Raw genomic sequence first — 25,055 nt, 5'->3', positions numbered from 1 at the left:
TTTTCATTTAGCTGTGTATGTACTATATTTTTGTACATATAACCAGTGATGGCATATATCTAACATAAAATAGTTAGAAAAAAAATAAACCTTTATTATGTAACCCATTCAATTGTAAACCCTATGCCTATGGAGCAGTTGCTCCTCCATATGTGCAAGTTCAAAATTGCAGTTTAAAAACTGCATTTAACTTTCCCCACTGTATTATCTGCACCCCACTTTCAAATTGTCTTTTAAATATGTACAACTTGTGGATTATATGCATGGAAATATAGTTCTATTCAAGAAATATGACAACAGATTTAAAATCATATTTCATCTGTTTACATTAATATCTATCTCTTTTTAATTTGTTTCCTATTATTTTTATCTTATATCTTTAATTAGTATTTTCAAATTGTAAGAATTACAATTTTAGAAAGCAAACTTAACAAAAAGTTGGTTTCCTGAAATTAGCAGTGATTTATTTATTTACAAAGATGGTGCCAAGTTTTATAATCTTTCATGATATCTAGATACTTTATTTTGTTGTTATTCATTTCCATGAGAAAGGTAATCATTGAAAATCTTAAACCTCGGTAACATTATCAACAATCAATAAACAATGCTTTTCATAATTCAAATTTCTTAAACTGATTCTATTTTGGTATATTTTTTTTGTTATATCCCATTAAACTATAATGTCATATATTATACCTTACATTACCTTTATTCTATATAAGATTAGATAAATATAAAATTATTTTATTAATTTTCATTGTAGTAATACCCATAAATTTTTTCAAACTTTTTTACCATTACTTCAAACAAGTATTGAATATATTTCACTTCTATCTTTATCATTACTAATATTTTTAAAGAATGTACTGGTTTTCTAAATATAATATTTTAAAAATTTCTTTATAATCTTTTTTAAAAATGCTTATTTCTATTTCAAATATTTTTCATAAGAGATCCTTTTCATATTTTATTCCATTTGTATTTTTATTTTGCTTTTTTTCCTGACATTTCCCCAAAAAACCTCTCATATCTAGATCATTTCAAATTAATCTTGGACTGTTTTTCATATCTCCAAATTTTTGTTCCAATTTCTCACAATCCAAAGAAACCAATATCATCTTCTGAATAAGTAATATAAATGATGTATTCTTGTAAATTGCCAAATTATGTGATTGCTCAGATATATAACATATTTTACAAAATACTATAAGATCAGTTTATTGAAAATGCTGTATAGCAAGGTATTAAATAATTATAATTTTAGTTACATATGAATTTACACTAACTTTTAATTGTACACACAAAAAGCATTATGATGCTACTCATCACTAAATTTTACAGCATTCGTGAAGTGTCATCCTGGTTGAAAATCACTGTGTAAATTAATGACTTAATATTTCTGATCAGAAGGTATGTCTACAGAAATAAGTTATTTCTTCTAGGAAATCATTAAAAGTTTAGTAATATTATAGGAAATCTCTTATTTATAATTGATGGATTAGTCAAGAAATATTAGATGTCGTTTACATAATATAAACTAGTGCAAATCAACAAAGGCTCAATATAAGTTCCATATGAGAATCTGTTATTAATTAATAGAACACAACACTTACAATTTCAAGTATATGGGTGTTCTATTAATATGGCATACAAATTTTGGAAGTTACGTAGAGAATGTTACCTTGATGCATTAAAGATTGGTTAACTTTTTAGTTCTTAAAAAACTATGATCACTATTAACAGATAGCAAAGAATTACTTATATGGGCTTGAGTACGTTTTTATTTTAATGCTTCAGTGTAACTCTTAATTCCCATATTAGTTTATCTAACATCAGAGCAAAATTTTAGTAATGAATGATTTTTTTTTCCTCTAAGTTTATATTTATTTAATAGCAATGCTATAAAGTGGAATTTGCAAATATAAATATTAAAAGTGCAATGTTCATAAAGATGAAACTGTTATTTATTGCAAAATACTTTTTGTAATACATTAATTCCAAGTAATATCCGTTTTTAGACATTTAATTTCAGTTGTAAAAAAATATTACAATACAAAAAAATTATTTGGTANCTGACAATAAAAAGACATTAATTTTTTAAGTTTTTTTAGAATTTTGATAATTATTAATTATAATTGTAATAACTATTATTAACTAATACTGTAATAATTCAACCAATACAATAGTGCTTTGTACTTCAAATTCAATTAGTTTCAGGAGGCCATTCAAACTCTGAATATTTGAAGTCCAATTCAATTTTTCCCATTAAAAATAATGGAAATTGAATTAATCCATTCTCAGACCCTAAACAATATCCATTTCAATAAATTATGTATATTTGCTGTTTAAGTTTAAGGTAAGAATAAAACAAATAATAAATTAAAACATGAAAAACAGTAAATAAAACATAAATACTATGTAATAAAATGAAAATTGCATTTACTGTATCTTTAGTGAAGAATGCTGGTATCTCATTTCTTAAGTTCACTATGCAGCTTGCCTGACTTTCTCAAATAATCCTTTGAAAGATGATATCACCAGTCAATGCTTATCATTTATCCACATTAGGAGGAGTTTTTCCATCTCCTCAATAACATACAATTTCCTGGAAGTCAATGTTGTCACATTTTCTGCATTTAGTCATATTTGCTGCTTTTATTGCTTCCTTGTTCTTAACAATAGTACACACCATCAACTTTGGTATCTTAAACATGACCATCAGATCTGCCACATATGTATTGCTTTTATGTTTTGTGATAAATTCCTTTTTCTCTTAAATCATTTGATATTACAACCTTCCTCTTAGGATTGCTTCTACACTCTTCTTAGATGCTGTGGTTAATAGGTAGGATTATATAACTAATACAAGAAATACTAGCAATTTAAACATCTGTATTTCCAGCGAATAACAATTAAAATGTTTAACATTTAAAGAACTGGTTAAGACTGATAATAACTAGTAACTAGTGCATGTTATCAGCCACATATTGAGATTGATAATGTAAAAAAAAGCTTAAAAATGCCTATTTATCTGAAAATAAGACTTGTAGTGTTATCATTATTATAATAAATGAAATTTCATAAATGCATATTGTTTGTTTGATGGGATATGACAACCCAACACAAGGGAGGATGCTTCTCAGGAGGATTTTTTATGGAAAACTTGCTCCTATTTAGATATTAGAGCTGTTAAGAAAATTTGAAAAACTCCCAGGGATGCGGAGTCGGAGTCGTGGAGTTTTGATGTTTTAGCAGGAGTCGGAGTCGGAGTCGTCAAAAAATCCGCCGACTCCGACTCCTATTTACTTACCAGCTTGTTATGTATATAAAACGGAAAAATATTGGAATCGTGTCAAATTTGACCCTCCAAGTTTTTTATTTTTTTTTATTTTTTTGCAAATCCACACGTTTGGAGACCTCCCGAACCCCCTCAAANCTGGTTGAAAATCACTGTGTAAATTAATGACTTAATATTTCTGATCAGAAGGTATGTCTACAGAAATAAGTTATTTCTTCTAGGAAATCATTAAAAGTTTAGTAATATTATAGGAAATCTCTTATTTATAATTGATGGATTAGTCAAGAAATATTAGATGTCGTTTACATAATATAAACTAGTGCAAATCAACAAAGGCTCAATATAAGTTCCATATGAGAATCTGTTATTAATTAATAGAACACAACACTTACAATTTCAAGTATATGGGTGTTCTATTAATATGGCATACAAATTTTGGAAGTTACGTAGAGAATGTTACCTTGATGCATTAAAGATTGGTTAACTTTTTAGTTCTTAAAAAACTATGATCACTATTAACAGATAGCAAAGAATTACTTATATGGGCTTGAGTACGTTTTTATTTTAATGCTTCAGTGTAACTCTTAATTCCCATATTAGTTTATCTAACATCAGAGCAAAATTTTAGTAATGAATGATTTTTTTTTCCTCTAAGTTTATATTTATTTAATAGCAATGCTATAAAGTGGAATTTGCAAATATAAATATTAAAAGTGCAATGTTCATAAAGATGAAACTGTTATTTATTGCAAAATACTTTTTGTAATACATTAATTCCAAGTAATATCCGTTTTTAGACATTTAATTTCAGTTGTAAAAAAATATTACAATACAAAAAAATTATTTGGTAAATATAATTCTTTTGCTAATTATATAAAAAATCCTATTAAAAAAATATTTAACAAACAACTTTATTAATTTAAATATTTAAAATATATTGTTTTTTTTTTTTCTATTGAAGTCAGTTTATTTGTTTAATATTTTAAAACAATTATCATTCACAATTTATTTGTTCATAATTGAAAATTTCAGACTTAAGCACATGCTACAATATTTATTTTTAGTAAGTGCCATAACTTTTTATTAGTAATATAACAGAATCTGTTATGTATTAGTAGATAAAATATTCTAGTTATTAAAATTTATAATTTATGTTTTGAATTAGACATAGTTTATAAAACAGAGTAAGCTACTGTCTTCATTGATAGATGATTGAAATTTATTACTGAATTATTTATGGTAAACATTACTGAGGTGAACTAAAAGACAAGTTTGTTTATTTCTGGATTTGGATTTTTTATGTATGTATGCTATTGTAAACAGTAATTGATTCAATATTTGAAATCTTAATTTTAAATTTACTCCTGTGAAAAGTATAACTACTTTCTGATATACTAAATTGAGGAATTTAACTGTTTTTTAAATTTTTAAGAGTTTTTAAAGACAGTACATTTTCAGAAGTGCATGAAATAAAATGTAAAAATAGAACATTTAATTAAATTTAAAATTTAAGTTGTTTGAAACATGTAAAATATATTTATTAATTAAGTATAAAAACTTAAATATTCTAGAATTAACAATTGAATTTATTATTCCATAGAATTTATAAAGTATATACTATTGACATATTTTTACACATGAAATTAATTAAAAATTAAAGTATAAATCACTTTAAAGAATTTAAACGTTTTTTTGTTTAAATATTACATTGCATTTCATAAAAACTGCTTACATTACATTATAAAAATAATTTGGATAATTTATAAAAAGCAATTTGATAATATAATTTATTTTGATTTGAAATAGACTGGTAAACTTATTTTTGGTTTGTTTACATTCAAGTTTAATATATAACAGTATATATGATAGGTGTTTCAAATATAACATTAAATTTAACAATTTAATAAATGTTGTATTTACAAAAATAAACTTATCCTTAATAGTATTCATTTTTTCAAAATGAATATGAAGAAAATTTATTTTAAATAATACAAAAACTATTTAAATTAAAAAAAACTTGATGAAAATATAAAAATTCTTTGAAAATGTTGAGGAATTCTGATTTTTTTTAAATTAAATTTTTAACTTCTATAAACAAATTCATACTCTTGATTCAATTTAACATAAATAATATAAAGTATGTGTTTTAGAACTTTAATGATATATAGTGGAATTCTATTTATCCCACTCAAACAGGGTGGGGTTCGATTCGAATGACTGAAAATCCAGAAAAATTGTTAAATTAATTATTTAAATAACACAATTTATAGACTTTTTGTTTTATATTTTTGTAGTCTCCAACATAACAACAACTTTCTTTCCTTTAGACGTCATTTTCAAATTGTTTATTTTATTTCACAAATCTTTGAAGATGAGTGAAACTCAACAAAACAATAGAGGTTTTAGGGTGTTGTTGAATGAATAACTTGTGAGGTTACAAACAATAAAGTTATTAATTACTACATTGACTCTGTGATAAGTGCAGTATTTTTATTCAACAGGAAAGTAACAATTTTTTAAAATTGAAAATCTTAAAAGATTAAAAAAGGTTCAACAAGATATGTAAATCAAAACAATTCTCCCCAGAATGCATAACAATGAACATTATATGCTGATTCTTAGGAAAAAAAGTCTATTCTTGTTACACTCCAGCAAGAATATAATTAGAAGTTCTTTGATTTTTCACATTTATAGGTTTCCGAATATGTCTATCTTTCTGAGACAGGAATTGTGTTTTATAATCTGAATAAACTGGAAATCCAGATTAACAGGATCCAGATAAATGGAGTTTCACTGTATTGTCTTTTACTCTTTTTTTGTTTATTAAAATTTTCATTTACAGATAAACTTGTAATTTTGCAAAAATATATTGTTTTTTAATCATGTTGGCTTTTTTGTGTGAAAATTGATCTCATTTTTTATTTTAAATATTAGTTTGTTTTTGTTCAAACAATTTCATTCATATTTTTATCATTGTCCAGATACTGTTTTTATTTTGTAATTTGAAAGAATATAAATGAAACATGCTGTCAGATTTTTTTGAGTTCAAATATTATTGTAATGCAAATTTTAAATGAATATTTGTGTGACTTCTTTATTCATTCTTTCTTTTAAATATTTTTCTAAGCTCTATTGTATTTGATTTCTGTTTGCAAATTGATTTAGAATGTATTAAATGACTTTTAGAATTTTATTAAAAGAAAGGCTTAATTTGTTAGATTATAACTTGTTTCATTCAGTAATTCTTTATGTAAAAGAAACAAAAATACAAGGTATTAATATGCTATATGTAGTAATTTAATGTACCAGTTAACATGCATAAATATAACTATTTAACTGCTTGCTTCAAAAATTTAGTATGTACTGTATCTTTGCAACAATTTTTATAATTTAGCTATGTTTACAAAGGTTAGAATTTTATTTTAGTGAATCTGAGCCATATTGATTAACACAGAAGTCTTACTAAGTCATTCTGTGATTCTGGATTTATTTCTAACCAATTCCCATTCTGCTCACTTCTAGAATTCTAAATAGTTCAGTCAGCATATTATTTCTCTGCTAAAATTTGCTAATGACATATTCTATCCAGTAATGGTACTGGACCTTTTATTCTGGGTGGATCATTGTTTTAGTGATATGTGTTATCTGCATATTTTATCATGAAACAAACAAAATTTTTAAAATTTAACAATCAATTTACAAAACATATAAGTGGAAAAGGTTTAGTTGGAATATACAATTATTTGGTAAACAATCAATTCATATTTAAAGAAATCCCCTAATGGTCAGTATAAGTATACTTGACTTGAATAAATTATTCTGTAGTGGACAGATAGCTGGGTGAGAAGATTTTAGGGTGGCTTGTGTCTATCCTTACTCCACCCAAGTGCCATCCATACTTCTGTTGTTTTAAACATGACTGGCCAACTTGCTGACTCAGGTCACTATTCAAAGATATTTAGAACAATTCTTCACTTTGTCCTTCTAACAATTAATTTTTTACTTAGTATTCCGTATTATTGAACACAGTTCTATTTTTATTGTCATTGTAATAATAAAAAAAAATATAAAATTTTATTTTCCTATAACCATATAGCTTAAAACTATACTGGAAGACACACAAACAGTAGGGGAAATACGTACAAAATGACATATGGTTTTATTTTAGGTTCATAACTCTTTATTGGTAAATCACAGCACTGTCATATTCTACACCAATTATCTTTGGTTCTTTACCTATGAAATATAATAAACATTTATAATATAAAAATAATAGGAAAAAAAAATATTGTTAGTTTAATTGAGATCAACCAAAATCCATAAGGACAAAATAAGGATAAGCATTACATAAGGAAAAAATGACATACATGTAAAAACTATAAAATTACTGACAAAGCTCACAAATGAAACGCTTGGTTCTTTTAGAAACTTCAGCGCAAGAGGCGTGAGCCCAATGCAAACAATTTAAGCGCTATAACAAGTCTTCTCCAGGCTTATATCGGAAAAAAGGATCATTGCAATATATGCATGGACAGTCCTCTTCATCATCTTGAGAGTTATCAGAAAAATTTTCTTCTTCACTGTCTTCTTCAAGTAACTTTTTAGTAATGTTTCATCTCCTTTTCTCTGGTGGAGCTTTGGGCTCATTTTTTGATTTAATTGCCTTCATATTAGGAGTAGAAATTAAAATTGAAGAGGTTTGTCAAGTCTTTGGCTTATGTTTTCCTTGACCACTTATAAAATGTCCTTTTGGGACTGGAGAAATCTTTTCAATAGACACAGCAAGAGTAGAGGATGATGGATGTTCTTTAGTAGCAGCAGATGAATGATATTGAATTGAAAGAGTTAAAAAAGTTCTTGTTCAGTGTTTGCTGATGGAACGTGAGATGAATTATTGGCTTGTTGTTTGGTAGGTACTGTTATTTCAGTTGTATTATTGTCGTTAGGTGTGACAGCAGAGGATCTCTGTAGCTGATATACCTATGTCATTTTGTCCATATAATGATATAAAAAAACAAAATTATAAAATAAATACAAAGATAATATTTTTAATGGAAAAAGTTATTTAAGTGCAACAACAAATTTTTGAGGGTTGAAATAAATGCTACACAAATAGATAAAATAGTGAAAAACTTACCATTTATACAAAAAACTTGTTGCAAGGAAAAATACTCGTAACATATCAATGCTTGTCGTCAGCCATGACACCAGGGCGAATGAGAGGAGTGTGTTCACGTTTTGACAGGTTAGTAAAAGCTGCTCGGATAACGTGGTGTCTTGGTCAGTTGCATGCTTGAGACCGCCAAATTCGAATTATGTTGCTTATGTCATTTTGTATGTATTTCTCCTATAAGAGAAGAATATCTTCTCTATGCATTAAGAATATTAAAGAATAATATTAAATTTTACAGTATTCTCAATCTATTGCTAAATCATTTTAAGAGAAAACATTGAGAAAGTTAGAAATTATGTTAAGATTATATTTACACGAATTTTTTAATGTGTTTTATTAATTTTGTCAAAAGTTCTGTATCATTGTTCTGATTTGTTTGTTAGATGATATATAGAATTATAAAAAGAAAAAGCAGTTTGAGAAATCATTCAGAATGGAGCCAATGATAGTTTGATTGTATTAACTTAATCTTAAAAAACTTTTAAAAAAAATCTAAGATTAAGTTAATATAATCAAACTATTGCTTTTTCCAGCTTTTTTAATATTCTGTGTCATTAATTAACTCATCATTATTTTAATCAGTTTAAAATTAAATGTTAATAATTACAATTGCATGATTAAAACAATTAAAATGTAAGTTTTCACCATAATCTGCAATCTCTTACAGTTTTCTTTTTATATTGATTAAAATTAGTGTTGATATAAGGGGGGCTTTAGGGGCATAAGTCTTTCCCAATGACAGAAAAAGAAATTAAAATGCATTTGTTCAAATTTTGAAGTGTTATTCTCAAAAACATTTATGATGATAAATATAGTTTACCAGACTATCTGAAATACAATAACATGTGCATGTTATAAAGGATATTTATTAATTATTCAAACATTTAAAATTTTTACTGTTAGATGTAATTAAGAAACTCAATTATTGGTTCATACTGTCCTAGATTTAATTACTATATAAATACTGTGATATGCTATAAATCAATCTTTCAACTAATGATTAAGCTAAATTAACTGAAATTTGTAATTTAAATGCTAAACTACTACTGCCAAATACGTTACTTAAGTCAATTACACAATATATAAAATTATACTGTTGAAAGTAGAATGAATCAAATAATGTCTGGAAAATTATTTTAATTGTTAAAGTAATAAATTTTTGAAACTTGAAAAATATCAAAAGAATTACTATAGTTAAAGTCTGAGTTAAGATTTCATCAAAACTTAGCAGTTATTAATCAGTTTTTTTTTTTATATGAAAAAATTTAATAAAATAATAAATTCAATTAATTTGGTAAAAATGTTGGATATCATTTGAAAAATTTATTTGTAATAATTTCTTAGTTTCAATTAAATTTACCTCTTAAAATTAGATCCATATTTTTCTAGTTCTTACATTAATTTCATTTATAAGTGAATCATTTTGATTATTATTTTATTGTAAAAAATATACTTGTTGGTGCTAGATACACAATGCAATTTTACATCATGATTAATTATATTAGTCAAATTTTATTGTTTCTGCAACTTTTATAACCAATTTAGCAGCTATGTTGTTTTTATTAATAAAGTAGTTGTACTTGAATGTGTCACCCATTGCTTGTAAGTGTATGAAATCAATTTTTCAACTTATTCTTATTAATAATTGCTTTTTTTAATGTTGTATTTGTTCAAAAAATAATTATGTAATTTTATATTTTTAAAATAGTCACTATTTCATAATTGTATTTTAATTAATGTTACTTTGTGTAATTTTGTATGTTTAAAAGAATAATTTGTGTGTGTGTGTATATATAACATTTTTCAAAATTTTGAAATATCAAAATAACCATCAGGTGGTATTAAAATTCATTACAAACAGTATTACTGTAACAATTAAATGTTCACATATTTGTAATTTATTTTATGTTTTTTATGATACACACAAATCTATATTCTATGTATAAATTTAAAAAAAAAAATCTTTGCCAGGATGTATTTAATTACTTCTCTGAAATTATATTTGCATAGAACTGGACTATTTAAATTGTAATAGTTTATAGATGGAATGTTGTATATATTATGTGCCATATGCAAAATTATTCTATGCAAAATTATAAACAATGCTGAATGAAAGTTATTTGATGTCCAACTTATTGTAAATGGTAAAATATTGAGCATATTTTCTAGTAAGATTATGATTTTTTAAGAATAAAAAAATTGCTATTAATCTTTTAAATTATTATTTATCATAAGACTGAAATTGAAGTTGTTCCATATTATGAAATATAGGATATTCTTTTATAAGAATGAATATGGTAAATAATAATTTATAATTCTTTTGAATAATTCAAATTTAAAAACCTTTAATGTTTTTAGACTTTAATTGAGCATTAATTAATTTAAGAGTTCTGCTGCTAATCAACGCTAAATTCTAGTCAGAAAATTGTTATTTTCTTTTATGTTAATGACTACTGTGTGAATATTTTATGCAAACTGTGTTTTAGTTCCAACAAAAATAATGATTTCAATATAACTTAGTATTTTTTGTCAAATCAATTTATTGTAATTTAAAACCAATTTTATTTTTATAAACTAAAAATATTTTCTATATGTAATAACATGTGTATCAGTTCCTCTTGTGTATAAAAACATTCTATAGTGCCTTTGTCAGTTACGTAGATAATCAATAAAAAACTTAAATACTTTGATCTATTTCTTATTTTTAAATATGACACAGAATTTTCTTTTTTAAATACGATATATTTTTAAAAATATAAAAGTAAAATTTTATAAAGAAACTGCTTATGGATATAATGTACGATCTTCATGTCCATATATCATATATATTTATAAATCGTATTCCGTGTGGCTCTAGTGTCTGTCAATCAAAATATTTCCTATTTCACGCAACACCAAAGGAATAAAAAAGCCGTATTGGTTACATCGAATAGTCCGTTATTATCCTTTGATACAACAAGACATAACATTCCTACTACGTTATAACATTATATATATATATATATATTTTATTGGTCAAAACACGGCGGAAGACCAGCGGACAACGGAAAAGTTGAAATATTTTCTACTCTAGACCCGAAATCTAGAGTAGAAAATACTTCATTTTTCCGTAACTTTTTTCTTTTTTTGGTGAACGGAAACTTCTGGACGGAAAGTAACATCACTTTTCTATTTCTGATGTATTTTCCAATGATGTAGAAACCAGCCTTTAGTCTAAAACCTATAGATAGGGTGGAGAGTAAAACAAATAATAAATTCCAGCGACAAATCGCGATCTTGAACTCCATGCTGCTGTTAAACTATGAACCGTTCTCAATCCTTTTAATAGTAGTATAAAAATATTATTTGTGTTTTTTGGTTAAAAATTTTCTTGTTTTTATAAATATTAAGATTATCAATAAGTCAATAATTAACTAATTATAGAAAAGAGCGATACGAAGTGAAGAATTGAAATTGTTTTCAGAATAAGTCAGGAAATATTCTTTCCTTTATAATAAAATAGACAGACAAAAGATATCAGTCTTAATTGGAGTATTTAAGCTACAGTCGACCTAATTGCTCGCGTTATTCTTGTATTGTGGAAATAGAACTAAACAGAAAACGAAGGGGAATGGAACCTAGTTATGTTTGTTTTGATGGCCCTTCGGATTCGAGTCCGGATTTCCCAGGGCTCTAAAGTGACACCTTAACCACCTCGTATGCCCGGCGTTTTTTTAAAAAGAATATCAGTTAAAATTATCATAATTTAAAAAAAATGATAGTATTATTTCTGTTTCTTTTTCAAACTCCGATGGTCCTTAAAACAAAGACAAATGTAAATAACAAAATGAATTTATTACCAAAAGTTAGATACAAAATGGTTACTTTTCGACATAATCACCGTGAAGATTGAGGCAATTGTCTATCTGTGGACGAGCTTTGCCATCCCCTCTTCATAGAATGTTGCTACCAGTGAATTAAAATGGCTTTAACGACGTTGTTTTGAAGATTGTCATTAGCCTCAAAACTCTGCCCTCCTAGCCATGTTTTCAGTTTTGGAAAGAGGTTGAAGTCTTCACACATTAAAAAGTTCCAAGCTGGGCGGAAGTCTTCACCACCTTTAAACACCCGATTTAGCGCCCAGAGACTTTCACCTCTTTCCTGAACAGAAAAAGTGGCTAGAAGGACAGAGATTGAAGACTAATGACGATCTTCAAAACAACGTTAAGGCCCATCTCAAGTCACTGGTGGCAACATTCTGTGAAGAGGGGATTGCAAAGCTCGTCCACAGATAGACAATTGCCTCAATCTTCACGGTGATTATGTCGAAAAGTAACCATATTTGTACCTAACTTTTGGTAATAAATTCATTTTGTTATTTACATTTGTCTTTGTTTTAAGGACCATCGGAGTTTGAAAAAGAAACAGCCTTCGTATGTCAAGTGTCATAAGAAAACTGGTAAGTGTAAGTCAATTTCCACTTGTTTCTTCATATCTGATAAATAATGAACATACTGTATTGTGCAATCTACTGGTAAAGAAACATTAGTCATTTCTAAAGAAACTTTAATTTTACATTTAAATTCTAAATTTTGTAAAATATTTTTTCACTCAACCCGAAAATTCGTTAACGACGTAAATAACAATTTAGATCTACCTTATATTTCATTTATTGCACAATATACAGTATATACTTTTACAAAAATATTAACAGTATAAAGCAAGACATCTACGTACAGTACAGTATCAGTTCGTTGTTTTCTCTCAGCTGGTACAGTACACGTACTGTACTTAAGTTTCCCGACCCAGTTTACCATCGCTGTTTATTCAAAATAAACCAGAAATGGGATCAAAAAAGACTGAAATAAACCAAATTTTTACGTCATTAAACCAAAAAATAAACCATTTTAAAAACAATGAAAAATAACCCCCTCAGGTAAATTAAATTAAAATATTACCTATAATACATAAAAAATATGAGTGTAATTATTACAAAATTAAAGCGACTCGTCATTCTGCATATGTAAAGCAGCCAATTCTTACATTTGTTTTAAAACTTCCTTAACTTAAATAATAAACGGTCGACGCGGTGGGGATATAAATTTACATGTGCCACTTTTAATGTGTTTTAAAATATTCCTGTATTTAACAAAAAATAAAAATAACCACAAAAATAATTAATAGAATTCAATTGCAATTTTTCCTATAGACTTAAAATGGGAATCCGAAATTCAATGTCTTTATTAATTGTTCTTTGAAAAGGATTTTTGTGCAAGGTATAATACGTTAAGATATGTAGGTTCAATTTTCCGGAAAAATAAGAAAAAAGATCGGTATTTAAAAAATTTGGCAAGAACTTTGCCGCATTTCGAATATCACGCGAGTAGCACCTGCTCGTTTTACGATGAAAAATTTTCCTATTGAAGTTACATGGGGATGACCCGAAATCTCCAGTTTTAGGTCGAACTTTAAAATTTGGCTTCCGTCACGACACGCCACTTTATTAATTCTAGTGCAAAATTTATTTCGGATCGGATCGCGAGATGTGTTTCGACGATTTGGCAATTTGAGTCGCTAGTCGCTACCAAAGAAGCTTGCTCGCTGCGCTTCAATTAAAATATCTTGTTGTGGATTTTGTACCAAATTAAAAAAGAAATTTACTAAAATGACAAAATAATGCTATAATTTTCGATTATGGTACGCTCAAATTTATTATCACAGTCTGCAAATTATGGTATAAATTGATAATCATGTTACGATTGATAACATTGCGTATTATGAAACGCAAAAACAAAAATTTTTTAATTAATTAATACAGTAAAAGTGTATTGTAAAAAATACACAGAAAAAAGAATAAACTAAATATTTAAACTATAAACCAAATCGAAAATGAAAAATAAAAGACTAGATCTGGTTTAAAAAAAGACTAAAATGGTAATTTATTTTATTCGTGACTATTTATGTGGAGTAGAACTTTTTATGATTTTTTCAAGGTCGACCGGTAATTAGGCTTGGCATTCCGTAGAGAAACCAAAGGACTAATTTGAACGAAATTTTGATATACTATACTCTATTTATTTCTGTTACCAGATTCTCGGTTATAAAATCGGGGGTGTTCAAAATTGGCATTGAGCCAAGTAAAAACATTATTCTTACAGTTGCAACTTATACTCAGGCAAGAACCTAATACTTATAAGATAGTTCTTTGATTTTTTTTCGCTTATATAGTCATTCCGTATGTCTGTCTTTCTTATTCCTGATAAACCGGAGATCCGGATAAACGGGGTTCTGCTGTATATATAAATATATTCAATTCAATTCAATTCTCTATTGTATGAACCTTAGTTCGTTACAAGAGGTTAAAGTATTACATAACTGAAGTTACTACAATTTAACAAATCAATAGAATAGTTTAGTATTACATAATAAAATAATATATAAATATATGCAACAGCTTCATATATAATTTAAAGCGCTCCTACATTTATTTGAGAGCAAAAAAAAGTATGAAATTTTTAATATTTACAAAGTTTTATCGATCCCTAAGGGGTCAACCCCAACCTCGTTGGAAGCCCTTAGCTTAGTGTTTCTCAACGGGGGGAATATCGCCCCCATGTGGGCGTTTTTCCATGTTGAGGGGCGATTAATAACAATTTATATTTTGGGGTCGAAAAACAATTTTCTGGGCGATATAGTAAAGCATTATATTAAGAATAATTAGATATTTTATTCGTTATATCGCACAATAATTAAACAAATAACATTATACTAGTCACTAGTCTATTCAATGTAGTACGAATTTGGCGTTAGCCTTGGCCCTCGGCATCGGAATTTTGTAGTGAAGGGGGCGACGATTCGTTAGAGGTTGAGAAACACTGCCCTAGCTTATACTACTAGCATTCTCATTCTATATTATACATTATATATTAATGTTACCATGTCTACAATAGGATACACAATATCGTGTAGATGAAATTGAGTGTGCGTGTAACATAATTGCTTTACCAGTAATTCCGTCGCAATTTTTATATGCGACGGAAATTTTTTCTGCTTGAAAAGATCTATATTTAAAAGGATATTTAAATGAATTGAAATTAATATATTCATATTTATTAATATCTTCTATATAATATAGAACACGTATTTATACATTCTAAAGAGTGGATATCGTTAGTCAAAATATGATGTATTTTATATGGGATAGACGTACGTTTCGAATAAAATTGACTTCACGCAATTGGAGACTTCGGTTTACAGTCATATGTGGAATGTTCTTTATGTTTTTGTTTATATATTCGTGGACTCGACTAATTAACAGTAATTATTATGAGGTCAAGAAAGGTAAAATAATTTTATTAATTTATATGTAAATATACACATTAGGTGTATATTAGCTTGCATATTTACCAATTTAATAAATGCACAATAACTTTAATAATTGTGAATTAATTAATAAATACAATTAAGGACGTCCCGATATTGCTGATACCGATACCGTATCGATACTTTCCTTCAAACCGAGTACTTTTTTGTACTCGATACGTTTGGTCCGATACCAATACCGGTATCGATACTTCACTTCGGATATTGGATCTGGTATTGTTACATTTTTCACAGAAAAATAAGGTCCGACCGAAATTCCGAATTTATAGTCAAATCAGAAACCGAAACCATTCTTACACTATTTTCCGTTAAGTTAAACTTATATAGTGGGCTAAATATTAATTAATGACCAAAAATCAATCAATTTATTACGTCAAATTTTATTTTCATAATCTATATGCTTAGTGTTCAGATTACTGTTTATAAATAAATATTTAGTTAAACATATGGAGTACAGTAAACCTCGCTTTAACGGACTAATTCGGGTGAGGAGTGTCTGTTAAAGCCGAAAGTTCGTTATATAATAAAGTATGTTTTTTCAATGCGCGTCTTAAAAAGTTGACAAATCAGTTAGTTTTACTTTTGTAGACACATTTGTGTAATTAAAATTAAGTATGTACGTACGAGAGAAGTTTAATTTCACTGAAAACCTTTTAAACGTAGGCCTATTATTACTGATGTACTCAAAAATACACTTTGTTTATTTGTTTAGTTAAATACAATTAATGTCCTTAAAAGAGAAACAAAATCTGTAGTATTTGTTGAATTTGAACACAATAAATTGCTTTCAATGTAAAGACACTATTTTTATCTCTTTACCAACGATTTCTTATCTGTCCCTATCCGATGTAGCGTAGTATTCACATTAGTTTATTAGTACAACTGTAGGACTGAGGCTTCTTTTGTGCATATAAGGCATGATACGAGACATCTAACTGGCCTACGCACTGAAATCTGATCCAGATAGTCGAGATTCAATTTCTTGGAGTAACCAACAAGCAATTAATTGCTGTTTGGTTGTAATTGCCATTCAGCCTTCCTTGTAATGAGTACAGTACTTTCTCAAATGTAAAAACAACTGGAATGCGACGTGTCAGAATGAACATCGACAGCCGGCATGATATCTAGTTTCAATACCGATGCCGATACTGGCCGGTATCGATACTTTAAAACTACTCATGATACCAATATCGATAATTTTGTGGTTTCTGGACTCTCTAAGCACAATAATTTAAATAATTCATGCACACGAATTATATTTCTTTCGGTTGAATCGTTTAAAACTATTTTTAGCAAACATTTAAAAATTAAAATTATTTTATCTTAATAAAGTATTGCGCTCTTATTAAAAATTTCGTTTTTACATATAAGCTAACTAAATAACTAAATTTTAATTTTTAAATGAATAATCTTGAATTTAAAATAATTAAAAAAAAACTTTGTCTATGCTGTTTACTATTTGCATTGTTTATCTGTATAGTATGTACTGTAGTAGTATTTGTGCTAATAAGTAGGTTATACAGTATGAACACAAATAATTAATTGTGCTGAGATATTTTACTTTTTTCACACTGGCAGGCTTAGAGATCAGGATAGTCTAAAAGAAAATATTTTAGGATTTAGAAATTATGAAAACATTTCTCCTTCCTGTTATTGAAAAACGAACGTTTTATTTAATAATAATCATCAAAAATACGGTAATGTAATCATAACATTATTTGAAATATAAAGATCATCGAAGCAAAAAAAGTAGTTAGACCAAAAGTTTCATAACATGAAATTATTAACACTTAAGATTACTTATTTTAATTAGTATCCTATATATCTTATCTATTTATACATACAGATTATAGTTAATAATATGTCTGCGACGTACAATTATTATTACAAATTATTAATAATTAGACATTTTACAAATTACCATATTACAAAATACCGAAATAGTATGAAATTCAAATTTAATATACGATCGATTAAATTATTTTATTGAATAATTATTGAATTCTTTTTACTGGGAGTGAGAAGAATTCAATAGTCACATTTCGTAAAGAAAACACCGTCATTTTGTCATATACTTAAATGTTAAGCAAATTGTCAGTCTGTTTTCTTCTACCAATAATAGCTTCTTTCTCTTGCAATCATCTTTGCTATCTGACAAAAATGCCTGAATTAATTAAATTTAGAATGAAGTTTACGAATGTAAAATTGTTATAAACGCATGAAGGGAAGTATAAGAGTATAAGAGAATAGTGTGCACCAGATTGAGATTATACGTAAAATTGGTTTATACGTAGTGATCTGCACGTATGCTTTTCCTAGACAAGAGATTTCGGAAACACCCTTCACTCTCCGAGAAACTGTTTCAAAATTGTTATCAGCTGGAGGGCAAACTTTTAAAGTGATCCTGTAGCCTGTTAAATCTCTATGCAGAACCAAAAAATGTATTATAATTTATTCAATATGCAATCCGTCTCACCTATGCGAACAGTGAAATAAAAAATCTAGCAACGAGTTGCTAAAAAATAAGTTTATGCTATTAAACATGATAAATAAAATTGTATGCCGCCATCTATTATGAGATTTTACTGTAAAATAACTTTTATATTCCAACTTTTTGCATTTCTCGACATTTCAAGGTTCTCTACTTCATAAATGTAAAAATGTTGGGGCTGACTTTAGGGTAAAAGAGTTTTGCTTTGATTTAGGCGGAAATGGCGACAATTTAATAAACAAATCCAACGGCTATCCTCTCCGAAAGATGACTGCTCTTTTGGTATGTCGTTCTCGAGAAGACATTGTTGATATTACCTCACCATCGCCGACGGAAGAGGGAAAGAGAGAATTATCCCGCAGTCGTTGACCACCGAGAATATCGTTACCCTATTTACCCGACTCATCCACCCTTGAGCAGTTATTGTGCTAGAATTTAGGAGCTCATAAATTTTGTAAAATGTCTTTTTGTATTCTAATAAACGGGCTTTAATAACAAACGGAGTTCTTGCCACAGTGCCCACTCCGTACCCCCATACACCGTTTACTTCCTCCCAACATCCTGAACGACTACTCTCTTCCGCCAAAGGAAAGTGTCAACCGCGTGCTATATACGATATTGGGTCCGTGATTCAATCTCACGGGTGATCCTCACACAATCTCTGACATTATTAATACAGTACTACTTCGATTTAACAGACTAATTAGGAGAAAAGATGTCCGTTATTACCAAAAGTCCGTTAAATCGAATGTATTCTAAAATAATATGTTAATAACGAACTTACAACGTATAGGACGTATTAAATTATTATTATAATGTAAGCTTATAATGAATAGTTTATACTCTGATTTATTGATCCATCCTTTAGCGCAGGGGTGTCCAACCTTTTTGTTCCTCTGGGCCACATTGGAAGAAGTCATGGCGTTTTGGGCCACAAGTATATTTAATATATTTGCGACCTAAGATTAGCATGTCTAGATTATAGTAATAAGTATTAAAACTTTTTTACGGAAAAGGATATTTTAAAAGATTACTTCTACAAACACTTTCAATTTTTACTTAGAAATAGATAAACTCGTTTATTATAAAGGAGACAAACAAAAATTCATTTGAAAAACACAAATATTTGTTTTATTTCGGTCTCTAATTAATAAAAAAAAACGACGAAACATCATTTTAATTCATTAATTAAAGTGCATTTTTATTCGACTATATATTTATAAATAATATGTAGCCCAGAAAGTAGCCAATGCGCCAAATGATAATTTTTACGCCAAACTAAAAAAAGAGTAGCCAAATTTGGCGCAAAGTAGCCAAATCTTGCAATGCTAGAAGCAATACTATATAAAGCTGGAGTTGTGACTCAAAGGATTATAGACCTAAACTTGAGAAAAGGAAAGAAAGGTCAAAAGATAAAAAGTATTGAGGAAAGTTGGAAATTAAGGGTCAATATTTGCATAACAGAAGATCTATTTAACCTTTTTATCTTTTGGCTTTCTCTCCTTTTATTAAATTTGGGTCTATAATCCCTTGAGTCACAACTCCAGCTTTATATAGTATTCCTTCGTCATTCACACATCTCCAAGTATCTGAAAATATTTCCTTTTCACTCAAAAGTAAAATATGTATAAAAGTTTACGGCTTTGTGAACCTTCTATTTTGAGTTTATGCCATTGAAATAAAAAAATAAATAAAATAAAATAATTTGTCGGTTTTGTTTACACGTTTATTGGGCCGCAATGGAACTTGCCCTGGGCCGAATGCGGCCCGCGGGCCGCGGGTTGGACACCCCTGCTTTAGCGTATTCTTTCCAGGAATTTAAAAAAATAGAGAGAATTATAAAGTTTTTTTATTAACACAGAAATTTTTTGCCTATTAAATCGAGTGTGCTGTATGAAACAAGAGAAACCAGTTGAGAGGATCACCATGTATTAAACCACATTTGTTTTAATTTCACGAAAATAACATCCATTCTGATGTATTAAAGCAAATAAATTTGTAATTTAATTATCAGGTTTATAAATTTAACATTTAGATATGTATTACGTAGCTTTTCAACTAACAAAAATGGATTAAAAATATCGGAAGCCTTGGCTTACTCTTTCTTTTCTCAAATTACTGTGAATTGAATTAAATTATTTGAAATATATAAGGCTTCTAAAGTACCTATGTCTTTTCTAAAGGCAAACAGAAAGTTATCTATATCAATCCTCTTTAAAGTATTTTAAAGCATATTAAAATTTTCTTATATCACGGGCCTGTAATTATTTGGATTTGTTTGATCTAATACGGAAAGGAAATATTAAAAATACAATTTTAATACTTCCTTTACATTCGGTAGGAAAGCTTTCGGTTACATATATTAAATTATAAATTTTTAACAGATTAATTTAAAAAAAGAAAAAAATGAGTATATGTGACCTATCACTTTTCCTCTCAGGATAATCATTGACCAGAATATAAGAAAATTTCTTACATTTCAAACATGAATAGGGATCGTCCACAAATTACATAACTTATATACATCCTCAAATTAACACTTTAATCGTACTAAAAAAACAATACATAGGACGAGATACTAAACCTTACATTTTATTAATTATTAATACATGTATACAGTATGTACACAAAACTGTGGCAAACAGTATGGTTCGCTATACAACACTTCAAACAAAAACAAATAATTTTGTTACCAAAGGATTGAGATACAGACCCTAACATAACGTAGCATTTTTGTAAAAACCACATTCTCACCTATTTGCTACGCATTGTAACAATTACCTGATTATCTACCCACCCATATCTTCATTGCGTAATTTACGGATAGTCCTGTAGACATGCAATGGATATTTCCTCTTTTCTGGTGTACAAAAATTAGACATGCTCGATCACGATCGGTCTGCGATCCCGATCAAGCCAGACATTTTTTCCGTCATATTTCTTTAAGCTATTGCTAGTTCCTTGGCATCCATCCCCAGGCTGTATTTAGACATTTATCATTGGGAACAAGGAGGCTGATTTTTCCGACAGATAACTATGGTTGATACCGATACATATACATATTGATAATCAAGAAGGCTGTGTCTCCTCTTTCCCATTCTCCCAATCCTTGTGCCTCTCCTTTATACTTCTTCAAAATTCAAAGAAATAACGAGCAATTATTTTATTGTAATATCATTACAATGCCGGGCTGAAATTTTTAATCATATTTTTAACTTATTTAATTTAAAATATATGCTCTCGATCTCAAGCTAGTACTGTCGTGTCCCTGTACGTCATACTTTCCTGCTAACAATAGAGTTGTACCGGTGATCTAACTCCTTTCAGGGAAAAATTTTGAATTGAAACAATGTGATTTTCAATGCAAATCGGAAGTTCCAATATAGCTAATCGGGACCTCCTGTCACTAAGTATTTCATATCTGGTTTGAATTTCATTTTTCTAACAGTGTTCTGGAGCTTAAGGAAAGAAAAATGACAGTGGGAATTTATAGTCTACAACAGGGGTGTCCAACCCGCGGCCCGCGGGCCGCATGCGGCCCAAGGCAAGTTTTAATGCGGCCCATGTAAACATGTAAACAAAACCGACAAATGTTTTAATTTTTTTATTATTTATTTATTTCAACGGCGTAAACTCAAAAAGAAGTTTCACAAAGCCGTAAATCTTCATTTATATTTTATTTTTGAGCGGAAAGGAAATATTTTCAAATATTTGGAGATGTGTGAATGAGGAAGGATTACTAAATAAAGCTGGAGTTATGACTCAAAGGATTATAGACCCAAATTTAGGAAAAGGAGGGAAAGGTGAGAAAGGACAAAAAAATAAAAAGTAGTGAGAAAGGGTAAATAGATCTGTTATGCAAATATTGACCCTTAATTTTCCAACCTTTCTCACATCTTTATCTTCTGTCCTTTTCCTCCTTTCCCCCTCATTTGGGCCTATAATCCTTTGAATCACAACTCCAGCTTTATTTAGTATTTCTTCCAACGTTGCAAGATTTGGCTACATTTGCGCCAAATGTGGCTACTTTTTTTTGTTTGACGTAAAATATTCGAAAAAAATAAATGAATTTCTATATATTTTAAGTAAAAATTGAAAGTGTCTATAGAAGTAATTTTTAAAAATATCCTTTTTCGTGATAAAGTTTTAATATTTATTATTATAATCTACACATATTAATCTTTAAATATACTTGTATATTAGGCCACAAGTATATATTATAAAAACTTGTGGCCCAAATCCTCTTGACTTCTTCCAATGCGGCCCAGAGAAACAAAAAGGTTGGACACCCCTGGTCTACAATTTTTCAAAATAAAAATAAAAATGTGGAATGAAAATGTTTTATTTTCGCGGACATTATAACCTCATTACGAGTTAATCCAATAGCTCTTATTATATCAATTGAGTAAACTCCCGACTCTCATCTTAGGCGGCCGGCCTTATGTATAATTATATATTTAACGAAATTACAAAGGTAGCTTATTTATCATAAGTTAAATTCTAAAAGATCTTTTTATTTTCTTTCGTTACAGATAATTTTCAAGATTCTTCTTCATTAGCAATTTGTTGCAATAAAGGTAGATTAGGAAATCAAATGAGCACCTATGCTGCATTACTAGGATTGTCTGCCTTAAATAATCGTACTCCATACGCACAACATTGCAATATTGTTTATCTTCAACCTTATTTTCTCATAACAGCTAAAGAGATTTATAATCTTCCGAATGAAACAAGGGAATACCAAATAGCTCGATTCTTACGGTCCGAAGATTATCATATTCCAAGTGACAAAAAAGTTTTATGTGGTCACAAAAATCCAAATTCGTACACGTTTTATCACCATATTAAAGAGAAAATTAAAAAAGAGTTTCAAATTAAGACACATATTCTGAATCATGTTCAAACGTATCTCAAATCTTTGAGAAAACATCCCACAGCAATATTTGTCGGTATTCACGTCCGACAAACTGATTATTATGTTGTATTAAATAAATATCATCGAAATAAAGTAAACTTACAGTATTTTAGAGAAGCAATGGAATATTTCCGGATAAAATACAATGATGTAATTTTTCTTGTTGTTAGTGATGACCGAAAATGGTGTAAGAAAAATTTAGATATAAGCCCAGATGTGATAATAACACCAGCTTCATCAAAACCTGCCTATGATATGGCTCTTTTGACCCAATGCAATCACACAATAATAACCTATGGATCATTCGGATTTTGGAGTGCTTATTTAGGTAATGGTGAGACTGTTTACTTTTCCGGATATCTGCCAAAAAATCCAGAATTCCTAAAAGACAACATCCCTCTTAATAAACAATTTCCACCTGAATGGATTGGATTAGATGGTAATCTCTAATAATAGCTTTTATTAGCATTTATTATAGGCTACTAGCTAATTATTAATAATAAATAATAATGGAAATATATCATGGGACTAAATTATGAACATAATGTGAAAAAAACGAGATGATTTAGTTAAGTCTTGAATATATGTTCAGAATTTTTATCTTAAGTAAAATGAATTTCTTTCTTAATAAATTATATGATACTATTTCTAATACAAGATATTTTTAATTAATGGATTTTTATTAGATTACAATACTTTGCTTTTTATTTAATATTCATTTTTAATTTAGTATAAAAACTTGTAAATTGTGATCCTGATATTCAAATATTGAATAATGAGCCAATATAAGATAACCATGGATAAATTATAAATAAAATTATCCATAATTTAATCTACGTTTTCTGTACAAAATAAAAACAATAAATTGTATTCTATAATGTCGTATACATATTAAACTACTAATTTCTCTCTAAATGAAGCTATATTTTAATTTATATAAAATATTGATAAAAGGTTGTCGATTGCCAAAGGAAAACAGGACATTTTAGTAAATTTTTGGCAAATGTCGGGGCAATTTTAAAAAAAGATGTGTCTCATACAATTTCTAAGACTTCGCTGTACTTTACTCATGATCAATGAAACATTTTTTTTTTAGTTTAGACGCTCTCTGACATTCATTAATAATAATAAAAATCCGTTATTTAGGCGAATTCAAAGTTTATCCATTTAGGACTATTACACAGACTATAAAAAATTCTTGAGAGTTGCTTAACTTTCCCGGCAACATTTAAAATTGGGTGCAAAGCCATCTGTTATGATATTTTANCCCCTCGTAAGCAAACCATTCTGCAAACATTTATAGAAATTTTCATCAAAAAGCACAGGAGTTATTAAAATTATATAATTTATTTAAAATAAGTAGTAAAAAAATAATCAAGCAACGAGTTGCTAAACTTTCCCGGCTACATTTAAAATTTGTGAAAAGCCATCTGTTATGATATTTTATTAATTTTTTATATTTTTAATTATTATAAAACGGCAAAAAGCTTAATTTTGATGATGGTGATGAGTTTTATAAATTGCAAATCCTAATAACTAGCAAACTCACCATTAAGTTCGAGGGACCACCTTTATCTCCCTACCCTCTCGACCTTTAACGACCAAAATTTAATAGATTGAATCCTTCTGTGTGTTGGCCGACTTGGTGGCAGATCGGGCACCTAAAATCCCACTTATCTGACATCAGTTTGAGTTTGCCGACTTTCTGGGGGGAGATAGTTAATTCGGCGTCAGGAAGGCCTATTACACAGACTAGGTGTGGGTGGTAATGTCGGAGACAGAGATGACAAAGTGGCTTATAAAAACCCGTTTATTG

General features: G+C 28.3%; 1 protein-coding gene across 1 annotated transcript; it reads left to right on the top strand.

Annotated features, from left to right (window-relative positions):
- The first annotated feature begins 15,718 nt into the window (after nt 1-15,718).
- LOC111635294 (galactoside 2-alpha-L-fucosyltransferase 2-like) lies at nt 15,719-23,756 on the top strand. The gene is made up of 2 exons (XM_023380223.1): nt 15,719-15,791; nt 22,857-23,756. Exons 1-2 carry the CDS (start codon nt 15,719-15,721, stop codon nt 23,687-23,689), a joined length of 906 nt encoding a protein of 301 aa, XP_023235991.1. The 3' UTR covers nt 23,690-23,756.
- The last annotated feature ends 1,299 nt before the right edge of the window (nt 23,757-25,055 follow it).

This window comes from Centruroides sculpturatus, unplaced genomic scaffold, assembly GCF_000671375.1.
Source record: "Centruroides sculpturatus isolate CEXI.00-Female unplaced genomic scaffold, Cexi_2.0 scaffold928, whole genome shotgun sequence".
Taxonomy (NCBI): domain Eukaryota; kingdom Metazoa; phylum Arthropoda; class Arachnida; order Scorpiones; family Buthidae; genus Centruroides; species Centruroides sculpturatus.
Note: the sequence above shows the minus strand (reverse complement) of the source record. Positions and strands in the feature narration are given on the sequence as shown.